Genomic DNA, 21,101 nt, shown 5'->3' with positions numbered 1-21,101 from the left:
TATTAAACCATTTAAAGGTCGTAAAATAACTTATAAACAAAAACACAAGTCCAGAGAATCATACATATATTAAAAATATAGTCTATTAATATTCAGTATCAAAACCAGTTTCAAACTCTAATACACAAATAAAATGTGACCTACATGCCCCCTAATTATACAAGTATCATACTTGCCAGCAACGCCGAAGGAACTCCCATTGTTGATGTTGATACTGCAAAAAATCTATCTTTAACCTGAAATGGTGAGAACATTGTGAGCTTTGGGAAAGCTCAGTAATACAGAACTATCACATGATGCTGAAGGACATGCAGATAAATGGCAAAGCATAAAACTTGCTTATTGATCCAATCATATACAGGTTCCAATAATGAGTTGAGGTTTCACTAATATTTTTTTCAGGTAATAGACAGGAAGCTTGCAATTCATAGGTAACTGTTGGGATTTTCGGAAGCTCGAATCGACAACCGGAACGGTTTGCAAAGAGGGGTCGGAACGGTTTTGTGTTTAGGGAGTAAGGAGATTGAAAGATAGAGAATTGCACGGCGATTTATAGTGGTTCGACTTTCTCAACCAAAGTCTACGTCCACTACATTAGCTCCTCACCAAGGATTTTTCAACAAATTCACTAATTTGTTGTTTCTTTTGAGGATAAAGAGTAACCTTACAAACTCCCTAGTTTTTCCGGGCTAAACTAGAACCTTTCCCTAGATTTTACACGGGATTAGCTAGAATATTTCCCCTTTACAAAAGGATAAAATAAGTAAACAAGAAAACCTCTCTAAGGTAGGTGTTTACAAGAATTAAGCTCACAAGAACAAAATATTTACAAGAGAAAGATGAAATAAGATTGAAAAACTCTTCTCTTGTGTTTGATTGCTTGGATAGTTGTTCTCTTGCTTCTTCAAGTGTCCTTAGCTTGTATTTATAACTTGGAATGTGTTTGAAGTTGTATATAGTCGTTGGGGATGTTTTGGAGCCGTTTGGGGATGAGAAACAATTAATAAAACAACTTGGAGCGTGGGGGGAATCGGTACCCCTCATGGGGAATCGGTTCCCTAAGTGCAATCTGTTTTTGACCGTTAGACAGGGGGAATCGGTATCCCTGGGGGGGAATCGGTACCCCCTGGACAATCTGATTTTTTCTTGGAACCCTTTAAAAAGAAAATATTTTTGGCTCGATTAAGGCTCAAAATACTTTGTAAAATTGTTTTAAAATAGTTTTAAGTATAAAACACAATTTTACACGTTAGTAAGGATTAAAATGAACTTTGAAAGACTTGGAGTAATATTTAGATATTCGAATAATTATCTCGAATATACTTAGAAAATCATTTGCAAAATCTTAAAATTCATTTGTTATATCGAAACATCAAAATGTTTTCAACAATCTCCCCCTTTTTGATATAACAAAACATTTGAGTAATTTTATGATTTTGAATTCAAGTTTGAAATTACTCCCCATTACTTTAACACTTCTCCCCTTTAAAACACCATAACACTTCTCCCCCTTTTTGTTAAATCAAAAAGACTCTAATCTTTTAAAGTTCAAAATAACTTTGGAGAGTAAGTAGTAAATTTGACATTTTAAAAATCATTTGAAAAAATCAAAGCTCCCCCTCAATAAATGCATTCCAAATAAAATTTAGCTTTAAGAACAAGACACTTAAACAAAATTGAATTTCAACAAAGAATAACAAATATGTTAGTAGCACATGAAATTCAATATATCCAAGACTAAAATACTTTATGCAATATCAATTGTTGAAATTTAATATCAATATCAATTGTTAAAATTAAGTGCATATGCATAAAGTTTTCCAAAAATGTTATGCATTTGAAAATTTTGATATCAATTGTTAGAGAGATGTCATTTTCATTTAAACCACATGCAAAAAATTTAAATTTAGGTTAAAAATTTTAAAATTTATAAAATCAAAATATTTGAAAAGTTGATATCAATTGTTAGAGAGATATCATTTGCATTAAAACCAATTTTGACCAAATTTTTTTTTATGATGAACTAAAAATTCTTAAAAATTAATATAAATTTAAAATGTTCATCATAATCATCTTTTCAACATACATGAGATTAAAACAATGATGCATAATCATTTAAAACCAAAACTCATGCATGCTTAAAATCAAATGAGCAACCAAATAATCCAAAATTAAAAGTATTAAGCTTAGAGGTTACCCATTCCTTTTTCATGTGTGGCTAGAGCATCTTGAATATCATCATTTTCATCACAATTGCTTCCACACACCTACAAGAGACATTAAGGTAGATTTTGGTATCTAAATTGCTTTGGATCCTTGAACGTTAGTTACAATGCCCCTTGTTCCTTTTGGAACCCATACTTGCCTAATTTTAAAACGTTTTTCTTTCTTCAAAGGACAAGTATGTTCCATATGACCATGATAGTGGCAATGTGAGCATTTTTCCATATTTAAACATAATAGGTTGTTTTTAGAAATTAATTCTTTTTCTTTTATTAAGCTTTCAAACTTAACACTTAACTCAAAATTTTCTTTTTCTAAATCATTTATTTTGATTTTTGAAAGCTCTAAATTATTTTTCAAAATTTCATTTTGATTTTCAAAATCAAATTATCTTTATTTTTGAGTTTTGAAATTAATTTCGTATATTTGGAATTCATGGTCTCAAATCCCAAATACAACCTATTATAAGCATCTTGTAACTCATCAAAAGTAAATGAATTAAATTCATTTGAGTTAGAAGATACCTCGAATTCTTCTTGAGTGGTCATGAGGCATAGGTTGACTACTTCATCTTCATCATTGGAATCATCTTCTTGAGTGGACGAACGTGACGACATGTGTTCCTCCAGATCAGATCACATGGCAGTTTTTCTTAGAAGCGTTTCAGAAGAAATATATTGGAGAGCAGTTTATTACTCAGATGAAGCATGATTTCTTTAATCTGATCCAGGGTGGTAAATCTGTGTACGAGTATGAATGTGAGTTTAATAAACTTGCTCGATATGCCTCAGAGATGGTTTCCACCGAGAGAGATATATGTCAAAAATTTATTCGAGGTCTCCGTCCCAGACTCCGGGAACTTTTGTTGGTTGCGAACTTAACCTCTTTTCAGGAAGTGGTGAACAAAGCAAAAGATTTGGAAATGGTACAACATGAGAATTTTCTGATAGAGCGAGGATGACAGTCTAAAAGATCAGGAGCATCATTCTCATCGCAATCTAAAAAAGAATAAGGTTCAGGATATCAGTACCAGAGTAAATCAGAAGTTGGTGCAACTAGTCGCAAAGGATCTGAGGCTAAGGAAAAAGGGCGTTAGGTACAGACAATGACTACAGGAGCTGGCAGATCAGCTCAGTCTCAGGGACAACACCCATCATATCCGCGATGTGGAAAATATCATTCTGGTGAATGTAGAGAATGATCATGAGTTTGTTTTCGTTGTGGAGACCTTGGTCATTATATCAGAGACTGCCCGATGGCAGGAGAGAGATATGTTCAGACAGAGGGGTCAGTGGTAATGCCTCAGAGAGGTGGTCGAGGCAGAGGCAGAGGCAGAGTGAGAGGATATTCAGAGTCAGCCTCCCAGTCTGATGTTCGTGCTACAGCGAGAATTTATAACATCAAGACTAATGATGACCGTGATGACCCAGAGATCATAGCAGGTATCTTCTATCTTTATGATGAGCCTGCATTTGTTTTGATTGATTCGGGTTCTACACATTCCTATGTTAGTTCGGAATTAGTTAAAAATAAAAATATTCTGGTAGAACCCATCAATAGTGATATGATAGCTATAAATCCACTGGGTCATAGTTCTAGAGTTACACGGATTAGTAAAAATTGTCTGATAAAGATTTAAGGGGTTGTATTCCCGGTGAATCTTTTAGAGTTACAATTTGACGAGTTTGAGATTATATTGGGCATGGATTGGTTATCTCCTGATCGAGAAGTGGAGTTTAAAATTGATATTTTCCCAGGCACTGCACCTATTTCAATGGCTCCAACGGAACTCAGAGAATTAAAGGCGCAATTGCAGGAGCTACTTGATCAAGGTTTTATTAGACCGAGTGTATCTCCGTGGGGTGCACCGGTACTTTTTGTTAAAAACAAAAAATGGATCGATGAGATTATGTATTGATTATCGTAAACTGAATAAGTTGATGATGAAGAATAAATACCCTCTTCCTAGGATCGATGATCTGTTTGATCAGCTCAAGGGTGCTTCAATATTTTCTAAGATTGATCTTCGATCAGGGTATCATCAACTAAAGATAAAGGAGGAAGATATTCCAAAGACGGCTTTCAGAAACCGATATGGTCATTATGAGTTTGTTGTGATGCCATTTGGACTGACCAATGCTCCAGTAGCATTTATGGATTTGATGAATCGAGTATTTCAGTCATATTTGGATCAATTTGTGGTTGTGTTCATTGATGATATTTTGGTGTATTCTAAGACTAATGATGAGCATGAAGCACATCTTCGTATCGTCCTACATATGTTGCGAGATAGAAAGTTATATGTTAAATTGTCAAAATGTGAATTTTGGCTGTCAGAGGTCACCTTTCTGGGATACGTGATTTCAGCAAAAGGAATTAGAGTAGATCCCAAGAAGGTGCGAGCGATAGTGGAGTGGAAACCTCCATAAAATGTTTCAGAAGTTCAAAGTTTCTTGGGATTAGCTGGATATTATCATAGATTTGTGAAGAATTTTTCAATAATTGCATCTCTACTTACCAAGTTACTTCGAAAGGATGTACCATTTGTCTGGACCGAAAAGTGTCAAGAAAGATTTGATATGCTTAAAAAGATTCTGACAGAGGCCCCAGTGTTAGTGCAACCAGAGTCAGGAAAAGATTATGTAATCTACAGTCATGCGTCCCATAATGGTTTGGGATGTGTTCTAATGCAAGAAGGTAAAGTGGTAGTCTATGCTTCAAGGCAGTTAAAGGAACACAAATGGAATTATCCGACACATGATTTGGAGCTAGCAGTTGTAGTGTTTGCTCTGAAGATATGGCGCCACTATTTATATGGTGAGCGATGTTACATTTATACAGATCATAAGATTTTAAAATATTTGCTCACTTAGAAAGAGTTAAATCTAAGGCAAAGGAGATGGATTGAACTTCTCAAATAATATGATGTGATTATTGATTATCATCATGGGAAGGCTAATGTGGTAGCTGACGCACTTAGCCGAAAAACCTTTGCTGCTATGAGAGCATTAGATGCACGACTATCAATAAACGAAAATGATGCATTGGTTGCAGAATTGAGATTGAGACCTGCCCTAGTAGATCGAATCAAGGATCTTCAGAATAAAGATAAGAAGTGTTTAGATAGAATGGAGCAACAAAAATGAGAAATGACAGATTTTGAAATTAAGTCTGATGGATGTTTGTATTATCGCAATCGAATTTGCATACCAGATGACGAAGAACTGAAGAAATATATTATTTCTGAAGCTCATTATAGTCCTTTAACTATGCATCCAGGAGGAAATAAAATGTATCAAGATTTAAAGAGTCAGTATTGGTGGGCATGTATGAAAAGAGCTATCACTGAGTTTATTTCTAAATGTCTAACCTGCCAGCAGGTAAAAGCAGAACACCAAGTGCCTTCAGGGTTATTGCAACCTATCTTTATTCCTCAATGGAAATGGGAACGAGTTACCATGGATTTTGTAACAGGTTTACCTTTTACACCCAGTAGGAAAGATTCGATATGGGTGATAGTGGATAGATTGACAAAGACAATACACTTTATCCCAGTTCGAGATGATTATTCTATGAACAAGTATGATGAGTTATATATCAGAGAAATAGTATGACTTCATGGAGTACCCAATTCGATAGTTTCAGACATAGATCTGAGATTCACTTCGAGATTTTGGAAGTCTTTGCATGAGGCATTGGGAACTCGATTAAATTTCAGCATAACTTATCATCCTCAGACAGATGGTCAGTCTGAGTGAACTATTCAGATACTTGAAGACATGCTAAGGGCGTGTGTTATTGATTTCAAATGATCATAGGAAAAGTATTTGCCTTTAGCAGAGTTTGCTTAAAACAACAATTATCAATCGAGTATCAAAATGGCTCCTTTTGAAGCATTATATGGAAGAAAATGTCGAACGCCACTAAATTAGTATGAATTAAAAGATCGAGATGTAATTGGTCCAAATCTTATTAAGGAGGTGGAAGACAAAGTGAAGGTAATCCAAGATAATCTCAAGATAGCAGCCAATAGACAGAAATCTTATGCTGATTTAAAAAGAAAAGAGATTGAATATCAAGTAGGTGATAAGGTATTTCTTAAAGTGTAACCTTGGAAAAAGATTCTGAGATTTGGAAGAAAAGGAAAATTGAGTATAAGATTTATTGGACCATATGGGCTTGTAAAGAGAGTTGGACCAGTAGCATATTAGTTGGCGTTACCTCCAGAGATGGATAAGATTCATAATGTATTTTATGTATCGATGCTTCGAAGATATCGATCAGATCCTTCACATGTGATTTCACCGGAGCAAATTGAGATTCAACCTGACTTATCATTCGAAGAGGAGCCAATAAATATTCTAGCACATGGAGTCAAAGAACTGAGAAATAAGACAATTCTACTGGTAAAAGTTATTTGGCGAAATCATAAAGTTGAGGAATCAACTTGGGAACGAGAAGAAGATATGAAGAAAAAGTTTCCTCATCTGTTTAATGCAGGTATATATATACATATGGAAAATTCGAGGACGAATTTTATTTAAGGGGAAGGAATTGTAATACCCTAAATTTGGCCCAGTGACTAAAATGTAACTTTTGAAAGTTTAGGGGCTAAAGTATAAAGTTTGAAAAGTATAGGGACTAAAATTTGTAATTTTTAAAAGTTATATGTTTTAGTTTGTAAATGAATAGTTTGGATTAAAATAGATATTTTAGTGAGAATCATATTTTTTTATACGGGTTAAGGGTGTTACACAAAGATAATCTAGTCATTTCAAATACTTCAGTGGTGTGTCGTATGTTCAGCAACTTAGTCTTCAAATATTTATTCAGAAAACAGAATTTTATGTTTGTTGCCATCTCGAAGGTTAAAATCAGATATTGGAAGTTTTCTAAATAAAACAAACATTTAACAAGTGCATCGGTAGTTTAATCAGATCAAAAAGGTCTTTTTAGATCATTTTTCATTTTCAGGGGTAATAATGGACTCTTTTACGGCACAAAAGTATTTTTGTAATTTTAACTCATAGGGGTATTTTTCGTAATTTCTTATCCAAGTACTCTCAGCACTAACCTTTAAAGAAAATAATTGAAATTTACGGATACTGATGTCAATTGTTGATCCTGAAATTATTTCCTGTCGGTCTTCCAATTCCTTATGCAAGTCAACCGAGTCTTATTAAGTAAACCAACTTTATATCGTATTCAGTTTGAGTCTTAACCAATTTAATATCCTTTTTACCATATTCAGTGCAAATTTAAGAATATTCGTCGGGATTTACTTGACTAAACATTTTAAATCATGCATCAGTCATTTACTAATTTATACTGTAAAATGTGCATAGGATAGTAGAGTATTATCTCGATTTTGAGTCATATTGATCGATCATTTTAACTCCATTTGATCGCTCTCGTACTTTAATTTCATGTCTCATAATGTCTCAGATACATAGCAAAACAAATTACATCATAAACAGAGTTTAGACGCAAAAATTGAATCGAATCAGAAGATAAAATGCCGAAATATAGCTTACTAGATTTGAATTTGGTGAAACAAACCGCACAATTGGACTCAGAACATCGAAAAATATAAAATATGATTTTTCGAAAAATTTAACTTTTGGTCAAAGTCAACACTAGTCAGGTCAACGATTAATAATCAGTTCGACTCGCGGCTCAGCTCAACTGGATGGCTCATTAGCTTAGCTCAACTGGACGGCTCGGGTGGCTTGGGTTAAACGGCTCGGCTCGAGCCATTCTAGAAACTCCTTTAGCTGGAAAACAACCCCCACACGTAGGAGCGGTGCTTGGGGCACGTGCGACGATCGAATCGGTCGAGGAAGCAATCGATCACTCCTAATACATTTCCTCACTGTAAACAACTTAAAACATCACCAAAAATCCAGTCAAAACACGATGAAAATAACCAAAAAGGTGATTCAAAGCTTACCCAACGACGATCGGAGAACGAACGATAGTGAGGAAACACCGTCGGTTGGGATTTGACCGCGAGGCACTGAGGAGTCTAGTGGTGGTGGTCGTACAGCTCACAATCACCGGGATCGATCCAAAATAACGTAAAACTGAGGGAGTTTCTTGGGTTTCTCGGTGAAGCTTTCGAAGACTTATATACGACGTTTGATGGCGAGTGAAGGTGTATCGTTGGTAGGGCTTTGATCTCGAGGAGGAGACGAAGCCATTGATGGTGGCGGTGAGGCAAAAGGGAGATCGTGGCACAGCCGAAATCATCCAAAATAGTGACGGGGTGGTGGGTTCTCTGGTGATCTTCAACGAGCTCTCCACGGCAATCAACGACGAGTCTCGACAAGGGGATGGTCGGGTTTTGGTCAGAATGGGACGGCGAGCAATTTGGTGATGGCGGTGTGCCTCACGGCGGTCAGAAGCTTTAGCGCTCTATCCAATATCCATACCAATGTTGAACCCATAAAGATTGGGCTATTGGACCTAGGACAAAAGTACATTATAATCCAAAATTGAGAATTTTTTGATCCGTATCCAATCCGATTATTTAACTTTTTTGAATATTCAATCCGAATTATCCGAACAAATCAGATTGGATGTCAAAAATTTCGGATCGAATCATCGAATAAATAGGTCGGGTTATTCGGATCGGATATTTTTGTACACCAAACAAAGTAATTGTTGTGTAACGGTAGAATAGAAAATATGTATGAGGTTTTAGTATATGCCCTTTCTAGTAAATTACTAGCACAGTCTAACAGCATTAAAAAAATTAAAAATTACGACTTAAGTAAATCTAATTATTTTTATAATCATGACTCTAATGTTTGATTAGGTAAATTCTCCACTTTCGTAAAAGAAAAACTTTTGACGGCTCCCTTGTCTACACTATGTTCATGAACTTTTGACTATGAACATATGACATATCAACGCCTTTAATTCAAAAACTAATAACGATTTCAATGGAATAAATATCTTCCTATTAACCTTGAAATATACAGCATTCATTCACAACAAAGTTTTTAATCTTTGTCAATTGCTCCTACCGGCTGACATGGACGAAAGTTTGAGAAACGCTGCTCGTAAAGGAAACGTTAGTGATTTGTATACATTAATTCAGAGAAATGGGAATGTTTTGAGACGCTTGGACGAGGTCGAGTTTATCGACACTCCGTTACATATAGCTGCATCAGAAGGGTGCATGCGGTTTGCAATGGAGATGTTCAACTTAAAGCCATCATTCGCTAGGAAGCTAAACCAACAAGGTTTGAGCCCCCTCCACCTTGCCGTCGAGAAAGGGCATAAAGAGATGGCGCTACGTCTCTTGGAAATCGATACCGATCTCACTCGCGTCAAGGGGAAGAACGGTGAGACTCCTCTGCACTACATTAGTAAAGACGGTGACCATGATGGCTTGCTGGATAGATTTCTAGAGGCTTGCCCTGAGAGTATCCTGGATGTTACGACTCAAAATCGAACCGCTTTGCATATTGCGGTCGAAAATGAAAGACACGACGTTCTCCGAATACTAACCGGAATGCTTATGAAGAAAGATTATCGTCGAGAAGTGGTGAACTGGAAGGACGAAGACGGCAACACCGCGTTGCACTTAGCTGCCAGCAAAAACCAGCCACAGGTATTGCAGGGAGTAGATTCTTTCGTACTTCATACACATGATTAAATGATTCTAACCTTTAAATCTCAAACAGATGCTTCAATTACTATTAAACTGCATGGCTGATAAGCATGCCACCAATCAAGCTGGTTTAACCGCGCTGGATGTTGCACAACAACATAATAACAAAGGATGCATTACTATTCTGCTTGGCTGTTTGATTCCACTAGTTTCAAACATCAAATATAAGTTGGAGAAACAAATTGTCAAGCATGTGACAAAAGCATCATCGTTAATTTTTCACGATATAGATAATATATCGGGCGAGGACCGCAGTGCCTTACTAGTAATCCTAGGATTGCTTCTAGCTGGAACCTACCAAGCCAGTCTTAGCCCGCCTGGTGGTGTTTGGCAATGTGGAAACAGCTCAAAGAAATTAGGGAGATCGGTCATGGATCCATCCGAGTTCCTTCTTTTCTTCATTCCAACCTATATCGTGTTCATCGTAACCTTTTTCCTAACACTAGCAATGCTTAAACCTTTCCCGAGCGGTTTCAGGACGGCGATTCAAGTACTACTCGCTTTCCTAGCGGTGTGTTTCGACCAGTCGATCTCTTTCATAACCCCAACCTCTTTAGCATTAGCAGTCCATATCTTCTCAACCATTGTTTTCATGTTAATGGTGTTCATGTGTATCACGTATCAAGTATCGAAATTCAGCGTTTCGATCGTCGGTTGTTGGATGCTACCGTTTTACTTTTCGGGTGGAGATGTAATCCAAGTCCTGTTACTCCACTTTCTGTATGATGAATTCTGGAAAGGAACCATTCTAGTTGTAGGCTATAGTTTATTATTTACAGTTTATGCTATCGTTGATGCACATGGTCATGATGATGATCAGAACCCCATAAACATCATCATGTACCCTATAGTGTTAATAGGATGGTGGCTATTCTTTCATCTATGTAGATTCTGCATGAAGCAGCGCACCTCTGGTTTATAATGTATACGCCTGTAGTATGCCAATGTACCCTATAGTATTAATAGCAATGAATATCTTTATCATTAAGCATAGTGATGTATAAGTATAATAGCACCTAACCTTCACCTTATTACTAAAATTTTCAAATTTTTTATTTGTTATATTTTAGTCACTAAACCATTATCTAATATCCATTATTCTTCAATTTAACATATAAAGTAAAATTACTATGAATGTCCCGGCTGATGCACATTATCCGTCTGACCCGCCGATCACCTGCACACCTTCCCCTCCACGACAGCAGCAACAGTGCCTCTAGCAAGCCCCGAACTCCTCCACGTCAAAGCGTCATCAACAAACAAGAGAATACAAACAAAAATCAATTGTAATTTGTCCTCTTTTTTTCCTTTTTCAATCTGTAAGAAAAAGGGTTAATATAAAAACCCCAAACAAAATGAATAGGACACTTTGAAGTTCTCTGGAAATTAAAAACGGGAATCAGAATACTTGTTTTTTACTCCCATCCTTGTTTCAAAAAATGTCGAACTAGTTTTTATTTTGGTGAAAAAAATGGTGTTGGCAGCTTTGCGACTCTGCTGAGGAGAAATTAGAGAGTAAAGTCATTAGTCGCTTATAAATTGTTATAATAGTGGAAAGTGTATGTTCGAGTTTAAAATTAGCTTATGATCCTTTGAACATTGGTTAATTTATTATTCACTTCTTTATGTAAATAGTTGTACTTATGTTTAATTCATGTTTGCAGTTTTATTGAATTTCTCCTTTTCGAAGTGTTTTTATCTTTGTTTTGTCTTTGTGAAATGTTAGTATGCTTATCCTCACACACTCCACTTGCATCTCATGACATAAGCTCTACACCCAAGCTCCGTCCCGATTAAGTAGGGGTGAACGCTATGCTTTCGTGGTGAATTTATTCCTCGTATGAGCTATAGCAATTAACCTCTAGGATACAGACCTTATACCTTCGTGGGAATTTACTTCCTCGTATTGGTATAGGGAAGTGGATCCCCCTGAATTGAACTCGTTCCATTCAAAGCCTGTAATGGGTGAGGATCGAGGGCTTGGAAGCCCAAGGGGGCACCAACATCAAGGACAATTATAGTACCCTTTCCCTTAGAGCCAAAAGCATGCATATAGTGAACCATAGAGCCATATCGAACTCTGTCGATCAATAGGAATCGAAATAGGTGTACACAGAGGAGGAACGACTCCAAACCTTTTCCCTTTGCTTTAAATTCTTAGAATAAATTTCTTTCCGAATGAAAGCATGTGAGCTAGATACCATACGGTTAGGATTAATTTCTTGAAATAAAGTATGTCGGGTAGAAAGCATGTCCGGTTAGGATCGCTATCTAATAAAAGCATGTTGAGTAGATACCATGATGGGTAGGAGTTATATTCTCTTCTGAATAGTTCGTTTATCTTTATCGATTATCTTACATGTACTAACTTATTTCTTATTTTTATGTTTTTTTTTTGTATCGCATCATCATGTCACAATACAAAGATGTTGATCCACAATTGAATATCCAAGTGAAAATGTTTCAAAGGGAGAAAAAAGTTTTCAATCAAGTAGTCGCATACATGAACATGCATCGATGGCTAGGAGAAGCTAAAAGAAAACAAGGAGGAAGCTCACTCGAAGAATTAGACATCAGAGTTGATCGATGGCATGGCATCCAAGATTGAAGGGTATCAAAGGGACATCATCTAAGATGAGCCATACTTTTAAGAAAGACTCTACACAAGCTCAAAGGATCGTGGAGCACTTGATAGGTTGAGTCTTTAACGACGAAGCACTAGGATGAAGCATCGGCGTACTTTAGACCAAGCGCTCAAGCAAAGGCATGTATGTAAAATGGACTACTTTGTAAAAGTGAAGACTTTGATCTCCAATGAAACTTTTTCTATGATATTCATCGTTGGGATCGACACCATTTGCATTTTCATTTGCATTTTCATTTGCATTTTCCATCGGCATTCACATCCTTGCATTTTTTTACATGCATTGGTTCTAATCTCGCAATCTCATTCACACTACAAAGAATTGTGTGGCACTAAAGCGCAAGGCCCAAAATTTAATAAATTCAAGGGCATAAACCATTGACAAATAATGGGGGCATTTTGAGATGAACCAAGAATAAGTTATTGCCTCCCATGAAGCTTTGCTGTTTTTTCATGAAAATGCATTTGCTCCTGTTTGAACTTGTTTTTTCCTTTTCTTTTCTATTCAGTTAAATATTTGTAAAAATGTTTGATGACATATGTCACTTTCTAAGGTTATGAGAAATAAAACAAGTTTTAATCTTGTAGTTCTTTAAATATCGAATAAGTTAAAGATTCTTTTAATTCTTCAATAATATAGATCTTTGGTATGTGGCAAGATTAAACCTCATGTATCTTGTTCAAAGCCAAAATTATCATCACTTGATTCTTTACCCAAACTAATTTATTGTCGCTACCAAAGTCAGACCCTTACCTTTTTTCGAGACACCAAATTTATACTTTTACCTTCTCTGGTAGAACCGATCTTTTCATAACACTACTTTTCTCCAAAGATACAACTTACAAGAAAACCCTCATCTCCTAAGACGCAAAACCAACATTTTTCAACCTCAATAAAACCCTAGAGACATTGAGTATAAGACATCCGTCCATGCGCGAATCTTCTTGCAAGGAAAACAAGATAGAGTATCCTAGATCAACTATTTGAAGATAAGTCTGAATAATCGAGGCATACTAGGAGCGAGAAGAAGAAGAATAAATAAAGGGAATAATTCAAATAATCCTATCATGCATTAATTACATTATTTTCATTTTAATAAAATTTAATCCTAGATATCTATACCCCTAGGGAAACCTCTTTTACAATGACTTTCGTGTATGAAATGATGAATGACATTCTTTTATTATCCATTCATAAAAGGAGAAAATATATCCCTTGTTGTCCCCACTTAAGCATATAATATTTTTCTTCTAATTCAACCCTAACCAAGGATCACCCTCCATATTGAGGTAAGTTGAAGAAAATATGCTCGTATGAGTGAAGATCGTCAATCCAGATTTTATTACAAAGACAAGTTTCCATGAAATAAAGAAAAATAACAAGGTACCACAAGGTGGATCAAATACCAAGTGCTCGAGGAGCAAATCAAGTCGAAAGAAATAAAAGATATTCCAATTACAAGAAAGAAAGGACATTCAAATGGAAACGAAGAATTCTCCAAATAAAGAGAACAAACAATATATTCAAATCAAAGTGAAGTTCAAGAATCAACAAAAATGAGAACAAAAAGTACAAGCAAAGAGTCACACCAAATAAAATGACTCAATGATCCTCAAACCACAAGGTTGATCAAGTACAACTAGTTCAAAGATCCAGATTCAATAAGAAGATCGAGAAATACCGAAGGCATAAAAAATGGAGATGAACTCTAGGGTGAAAACCCAAAAATAGGAAGTCTAGAGGGATCCAAAAGGAAAGAAAATAAAAGACAATATAAGCAGATTCAAATTAAGCAAGACAAGATTGAAGACATCAGAATGAATTGATTGTTGGTTCGATCACCTATAAACTCTTCTTTGGGTCTATTTATCCATTTCTTTCATAACTGTGAGCCCTGGCCTACGTTAAGTGCCTGTAAAGTCTCTTCTAATCATACATGGATTTCTAAGTGAAAGAGACTATCTTCATATTTCATTCCGCTTCTCAGGTTTAATTTTTTATTTGGAAAAATGATTTTTTTAAATATTTAATGCATGACATGGAAAAAAATAATAAAGGGGGTTCAAGACATAAATTTCAGATAAGGTTTTGAAACCAAAGGAGGATTTGAGTTGAAAACTTACAAATGTGGCTTGAATATGGAGATTGCGCAGCTATTGCATAATAATAGGGGTTATGCATCCCTTGATAAAGTGGCATACTACTTGAAGATACTTACAAGAGTTGGGCACCAGAGCATTTCCAGAAGATGAGTGTAGTGACTATTTCATGAGATCAATGAACACCAGAATCAAGAATGTTATACCTTAACCAAAGAAGCCAACTTGAAACACTCTACCTTCCCAAATCAACATCAGCCTAAAAAAATAGCATTAATATTGAAACTTGTCAAAGAGTTATAATTTTTGATGGATTAAAAAGAATGTTTGACTTATTTAATATTCAATTAACTCTTGTTTTAAAATTCGCTTCAATTCTGAGCCCGAAATAAGTGGCATTATTTTTTCAAAACTTCTTCACCAAACTTTTTCACATTTTGGAAAATGAAAAAGGAAGAAAAATATTTTCAAACAATATATTCTCTCTAGGGAATAGATCTTTGGCAATGGTCGCTCAGGCTTAGAAGCTAAGAATCGATCAAGAAGACATTGAAATGAGCTTCACCACTTAGAGAGTCTGGGGTAGGATATGAAGATAAGGAAAGCTTACCTTGGAGGGGGTCATAAGAAACAATTCTGATTGAGCAATTGCATCAGGGACAAAAAGGGTGTCAAGAACTTATGCCTGACTAGAGAAAAATTCAAAAGAGAACGTTCCTTCTAAGGATCTAATGATGAAACCAGGAGATAGAAGACATGAAAGACATGATGACACAAGATGATTAAATTTACCTTCAGAGGATGAAAAGTGTGAGCTAACAAGTTGTCACACTGATATTGGGACAGTATCCATTCAAGTGAAGGAAGATCGAGTTCTCCACATTGAAGCTAGAAGAAGATTGATTATCAACATCTCTGCATACAAGACCTCATGCATTACAATTGAATTCACATTTCATACATTAATATGTATTTTTTACATATCTTTCAAAGAAAAGAAGAAAGCAAAGAAAGAACATAATTCAAGCCTCGAATGGAGGGAATTTTGTTTATAGTGGCGAAGCCTCGAGGATCGAGGAACCCAATCAAGAAGAATCATTACTTTTTACCATTATAATTGAGAACCCTAATTTTTTCAATCCCAATTTTTACAATCCCAATTTTTACCTTTATAATCGAGATCCCTAATTTTTTCAATCTCTCTTTTTACCTTTATAATTGATGTCTCTAATTTTTTTTCAATCTCACTTTCTATCTTTATAATTGAGGCCCCTAATTTTTCACCTCACTTTTTACTTTTATAATCATGGCCCCTAATTTAATCATTTTCTACGATTTATTAATGTAATATTAAATTAACTGTTCAAAATAATAGAATATACTTTCGTTCTATAAGGACCTATTTTTAAATTTCACTCAGGCCCCGGAAATGTATGTAACTATGCAAGCAAGTCTTTGCTCTTTGTTTTTATTTGTCATCCCTTTGAATTGCTTGTAACTTTCGTAGATGGTACAATTTATATCAAAAACATAATACTGCAATATTAACCAAATTACACGAATTTGATAATAAATTTCACAAAAATAATTCAGTTCTTTTTCATTATCAGATTTGATCGTCAATCTCTGAAATTAAAGTCCAGATATTCTATCAACAAAGCATACGACTATTGAGACCAATTGGGGACCATCAGAAATCAAATTCTTTGCGTATTTTATCTTTAAATCTTCCCATTGAATAAAGCGAAAAGGCGAAAGTTATGGTTGGCAAACAAGGTAAATTGTGGGAGGGGAATGTGTGGGAGAAGGACAATGAAAGAAGATGAACTGAAACCTCTGTTGCACGGGTACGGCTAATGTCTTTTCAAGTATTTAATACGTGTTTGAGATACGTACGGACGGACACAATTTGAGTATGTACCGGAGATGTCTCATATTAAAAGGTTACGGTTAGAATTAGTTGAGTACGCCAGAGATATCCCAAGTCTATCCCCGTATTCGTATCAGGGCAACATAGATTGAAACTAAACCAAACCTCCCCAACGTTTTACACGAAAAGTGTGGCACTGCTGCAACTTTATGAGGATCTCTTGATTGAAAACGAAGATAAGGACATTCGAACGTGATACATGCAATGGTGATTCTTATATGAAGTAAACAATTCACTTCAAGTGGAGCTAAATTCACTTCAAGGTTTGAGCTAAATTCACTCCAATGGCAAAGAGTTTTAGCATCGTAATTGATCCAGCTTCGATGGAAGAGAGAGCCAGAGAGGCCGCTCGAATAGGTGATATCGATGTGTTGTATGAACTTATTTGGGAGAAACCGGATTTTCTGCACGAGGTTGAAGGAAGGGAGTTCTATGATACTCCCTTGCATGTAGCGGCGGCGTCGGGGCGAACAGAGTTTGCAATGGAGTTGCTGGGGTTGAAGCCATCGTTAGCCATGAAGCTGAACCAAGACGGGTGGAGTCCCCTTCACCTTGCTTTAAAGAACGGGGATACGGAGACGGCATTCTCACTGCTTGAGTTCAACAAAGATCTCGCTCGTGTCAAGGGGAATAACGGTTACACTCCGTTCCATCTCGCTGTTACTATGGGAGACAGCATCGATCATCTGACTCTTTTGACAACGATTCTCAACGATTGCCCTAAATGCATCCACGACGTGACAAACCGGAACGACACGGCCCTGCATCTAGCAGCGGGGGAAAACAAGTTAAAAGCTTTTCAAGTTCTACTGCGAAGCCTATTGAGCAGCGAATGCAGCACGCGGCGGATTAAGAAACTTCTCAATTTCAAGAACAGAAATGGCGACACTGTTTTACACATAGCAGCATCTAAAAATCAACCGAAAGTATACCCAAAATCTCAATCAGCCACTCTTTTTTTACTGCAATTTGTATGATGTATTTTGCTTTGTTTTCCAATGCAGATTCTCGGTCTGTTGACAAGATGGGGGGTCGACATAAGATTGAAGAATTCGAACAAATTAACTGCGACAGAAATCTTAGAACAATCCGAGAATCAACAGGACAGCAAAGAATGTCTGAGAATTCTACGTTCTCAGAGAAAAAACATTTTTCAGTCACCGTTCTTGTTTATTTTTTACTTGGTCAGGCAATTAGCATCTGAAGCTAAGAACATGTCAAGTGAAAGAAGCAATGCTTTGGTAGTAGTGACAGTGTTGATTTTAACAGCCACTTACCAAGCAGCCTTAAGCCCTCCAGGCGGTGTTTTTCAGGCAAACTCGCAAAACAACACGTCTCCCGCCATGGATATCCACTCAGGTTCAAAAAACTCAAGTACCGGAAAATTGAACAAATTTCTGGAAAAGGGTTCATACGCTGCAGGATCATCGGTGCTGAGTACAAGAAAATTCCTCTGGTTCTTCATTCCGAACATTGGAGCCTTCTGCATCTCTTTCATCGTAACATGTTTCGTCCTTATCAGTAACCTTACTGTTTTCTTCTGGTCCACCCTCATCGTTGCCCTAACGATGTTACTGTTTTGCCTCCTAGTATCTGCAGTTATGGTCATATCCCCGAATACAGAGTCGGCCGATATCATGTTTCAATATGTCTACATCCTCGCCTACTTCCTTTCCGGCCTCATGTACATCATAATCCTGGTAGTAGTATTCATAAGAGTATACTGCCGGATTAAAAATAAAAGATATGCAAGACAGAAACCATGAAAGTCGAGTCTAGGAAGGCGAATTGTTTGGTTGGCTTTGAGTAGTTAATACTATGTGCCTTCTAGTCTTGTCTGTCTTACCATCCTATCGATTGATGTTCTTTTCATCCTACATTGTAATCTCTCTTTTCATCAACAATAAACTCAAGCTTCTTACTACTTATACTTGATTAGAATCTCTAAGATAGGCAAACGATGATGATTAAAACGTAAAAATCATTCATACAGGACATCAAGTGCGCAAATCCTAATCCAAATCTCATGCAGAATTCAAGTAGGAAAAACATAGATCCTTGTACATATAAAGCGAGAATAAGTCCTAACATAGTTTATCATTCGGGCAAAGATGTTGAAAGCATCATAATCCGCTTTAGATAATTCCAATCTTGTTCGCCACATCCAAGGCATCATAATCTGGAGTCAACCTAACATATGCCTTCTTAGTTCCATCAGGCCTGCATAATGACCATACGAGTTTAACAACTAAGTAAACCTTTGGCATGAGAATTGGTTAAACCATGAGTTCTACAACCAAGTGAGGATGTATGACAAACAAAACCGAGTAGCGAAGTTGGATTACAAGGGACAAATCAAAAGAATAAATCGAACATCTGTTTGAACTTCATGTATCAGATTTCCATCCAGGGTCCATGAAGACAAGTTCTAAATGCATCAATTAATTGCAATAATATGAGCAATCAAAACTTGGAAATTAAAGATTTTATACATGATCATACAATCAAGCAGTTAAGGATATGTTTATCTTTTATACATGACCAACAAAATGAATTTACCTGATCAACGTATTCACTTTCTTCGTCTGGATGTCATACATCTTCTTCACAGCATCCTTAATCTTCTTCTTGTCAGCACGGATGTCAACAATGAAAACCAAGGTGTTGTTGTCCTCAATTTTCTTCATTGCAGACTCGGTGGTTAGAGGATACTTGAGGATCTGATAGTGATCCAACTTATTCCTCGGTGGTGCACTGATGCGAGGATATTTAGGGTTCCTATCCTTTTTCAAGGTCTTCGGCCGATGAAATGTAACCTTTGTCCTGATCTTCTTAGCCTTCTTCTTAAATGTCGCACCAGATTTCACAGCCTTAGCAGCCTTCACCGCTTGAGCCTTTGGATCGGCCTTCTTCTTGCTGTTGTCAACTGCCAAAGGTTTAAACAATATTAATCTAAAACGCACCTCACTAATAACAGCGCAATCCAAGTATCCAAATCAATCGCTCGAACACTTGATGTTTACATACAAGCTATGTTAAATCAATGACAACCTGATTAAACTGATATAAATGAAAGCTACAGTAGACAATATCGGCTAATAATTGGAAATGTTGATTCAGGTCAACCACGCCTAAACCTTCGAGCAAATTAAACCACCACGGAGAAAGAAGAACGGATTACAAACTGGTAAGTTAAACCCGAAAACTATCCTTTACTGCATAACTTTAATGGGTAAAAACAGCAAGACAACTGAATTAAACACAATAATTGCACTATAATCCAGTAAAAGCAACCACCCTGAATCAACATTCTCAACAGTATCACATACCCAAACTACTGCAAAATACTAACCCTAAACCCCAAAACGAGGGAGAATGGGTTAAACCCAGATTCTAGTACGATCGTTTCATAATCAATCACGCGAAGAAAATATTAGATCTGAAATCTAAAAACTAAAAAGGCCATACCTTTGGCTGGAGACATTGCTAAAATTCTTACTTCAACAACCTGGGAAGAAAAAATAAAGATGAAAATGACTTAGAATCAACTTTAGAAACCCAAATTGATGAGTTAAAAGACAACGAACCAGCTTAATTTAAAGAAATTAACATACCCTTTTCTTTTCAGCTGCGGCAGCTGGAGTGTTTAGGGTTTTCTTTGGAAGAAGGAAATGGTGGCTTTATAATTTAGTAAAATTTTCCTACAATAAGCTGGATTTGTATGGGCCTAATTTAGTAAGCCCATTAACTTATAAACTGGAATTTTAACTAGAAAATTGGGTTTATTTAGGCCCATTAAATTATTAACCGATGGGTTGGGCCCATTGAATTCCCTAGATGACACGTGTACACTTCAAAATTATTTGAATTCGGTCCGAACATTATCAAGTTCGAGAGTGAATCGAATTTGAGTATCATAATTTTTTCGAGGAGTTTTTCAAGTTTAAATTTAAGCACAACCCATATTATTATTATTAAGCAATTGACTGAACCGATGTTCTCAAATCGAATACTATAGAAGTTTATCACGAAAACGATCCTTTCAACTCAGTTCATTCAATTCACAATGTTCGGTTTGAAACTTTACGTCTTATTTAAAGGAATAGTTTACCTTACTACAACTAATAATTAACCTTTTTAAATAATAATCAATATTATTATAATGACCTTTTTTATGTTTTATGCGATAAAATACTTTACTATTCAACATATAAATAATAGTTGATTAAATTCATAGTTGGCCTAGTAGGATGAGACACTAGGTCCCTTAAGAAATGTCAGGGATTCGAATCCTAGCATTTGCGAATGAAGCAAATTGGGTTGTGGGGTTGTCCTCGCTTCTCTAGTACTCGATCTGAATTAGTCGGTCAATATATAAGAAGGAATAGATTAGGAAGTCGACGCAGTCTTTTTCCAGCAGCAAAGCTACCTAGGGATGGCAACTCAACCCGAATCTGACGGGTTCCGACCCGACCCGATCGGGTTTAGGGTGAAAAAAATCCGACCCGACCCGACCCGAAAAATAT

The 21,101-nt window shown here is 36.2% G+C and overlaps 3 protein-coding genes across 3 annotated transcripts; 2 read left to right on the top strand and 1 right to left on the bottom strand.

The window, feature by feature from the left end:
* The first annotated feature begins 9,259 nt into the window (after window positions 1-9,259).
* On the top strand, window positions 9,260-10,823 carry LOC120176573 (ankyrin repeat-containing protein BDA1-like). Its single transcript, XM_039182982.1, has 2 exons — window positions 9,260-9,841; window positions 9,915-10,823. Exons 1-2 carry the CDS (start codon window positions 9,260-9,262, stop codon window positions 10,821-10,823), a joined length of 1,491 nt encoding a protein of 496 aa, XP_039038913.1.
* Window positions 10,824-16,896: 6,073 nt separating this feature from the next.
* Window positions 16,897-18,395, top strand: LOC120176467 (ankyrin repeat-containing protein BDA1-like). Its single transcript, XM_039182896.1, has 2 exons — window positions 16,897-17,501; window positions 17,580-18,395. Exons 1-2 carry the CDS (start codon window positions 16,899-16,901, stop codon window positions 18,339-18,341), a joined length of 1,365 nt encoding a protein of 454 aa, XP_039038827.1. The 5' UTR covers window positions 16,897-16,898; the 3' UTR covers window positions 18,342-18,395.
* A 147-nt stretch (window positions 18,396-18,542) lies between these two features.
* On the bottom strand, window positions 18,543-20,263 carry LOC120176447 (60S ribosomal protein L23a-like). The gene is made up of 4 exons (XM_039182877.1): window positions 20,190-20,263; window positions 20,044-20,083; window positions 19,135-19,501; window positions 18,543-18,795 (listed from the first exon to the last, which is right to left on the bottom strand). Exons 2-4 carry the CDS (start codon window positions 20,057-20,059, stop codon window positions 18,711-18,713), a joined length of 468 nt encoding a protein of 155 aa, XP_039038808.1. The 5' UTR covers window positions 20,060-20,083; window positions 20,190-20,263; the 3' UTR covers window positions 18,543-18,710.
* Between the last annotated feature and the right edge of the window lie 838 nt (window positions 20,264-21,101).

Source organism: Hibiscus syriacus, unplaced genomic scaffold (genome assembly GCF_006381635.1).
Source record: "Hibiscus syriacus cultivar Baekdansim isolate YM2019G1 unplaced genomic scaffold, ASM638163v2 tig00112249_pilon, whole genome shotgun sequence".
Taxonomy (NCBI): domain Eukaryota; kingdom Viridiplantae; phylum Streptophyta; class Magnoliopsida; order Malvales; family Malvaceae; genus Hibiscus; species Hibiscus syriacus.
Note: the sequence above shows the minus strand (reverse complement) of the source record. Positions and strands in the feature narration are given on the sequence as shown.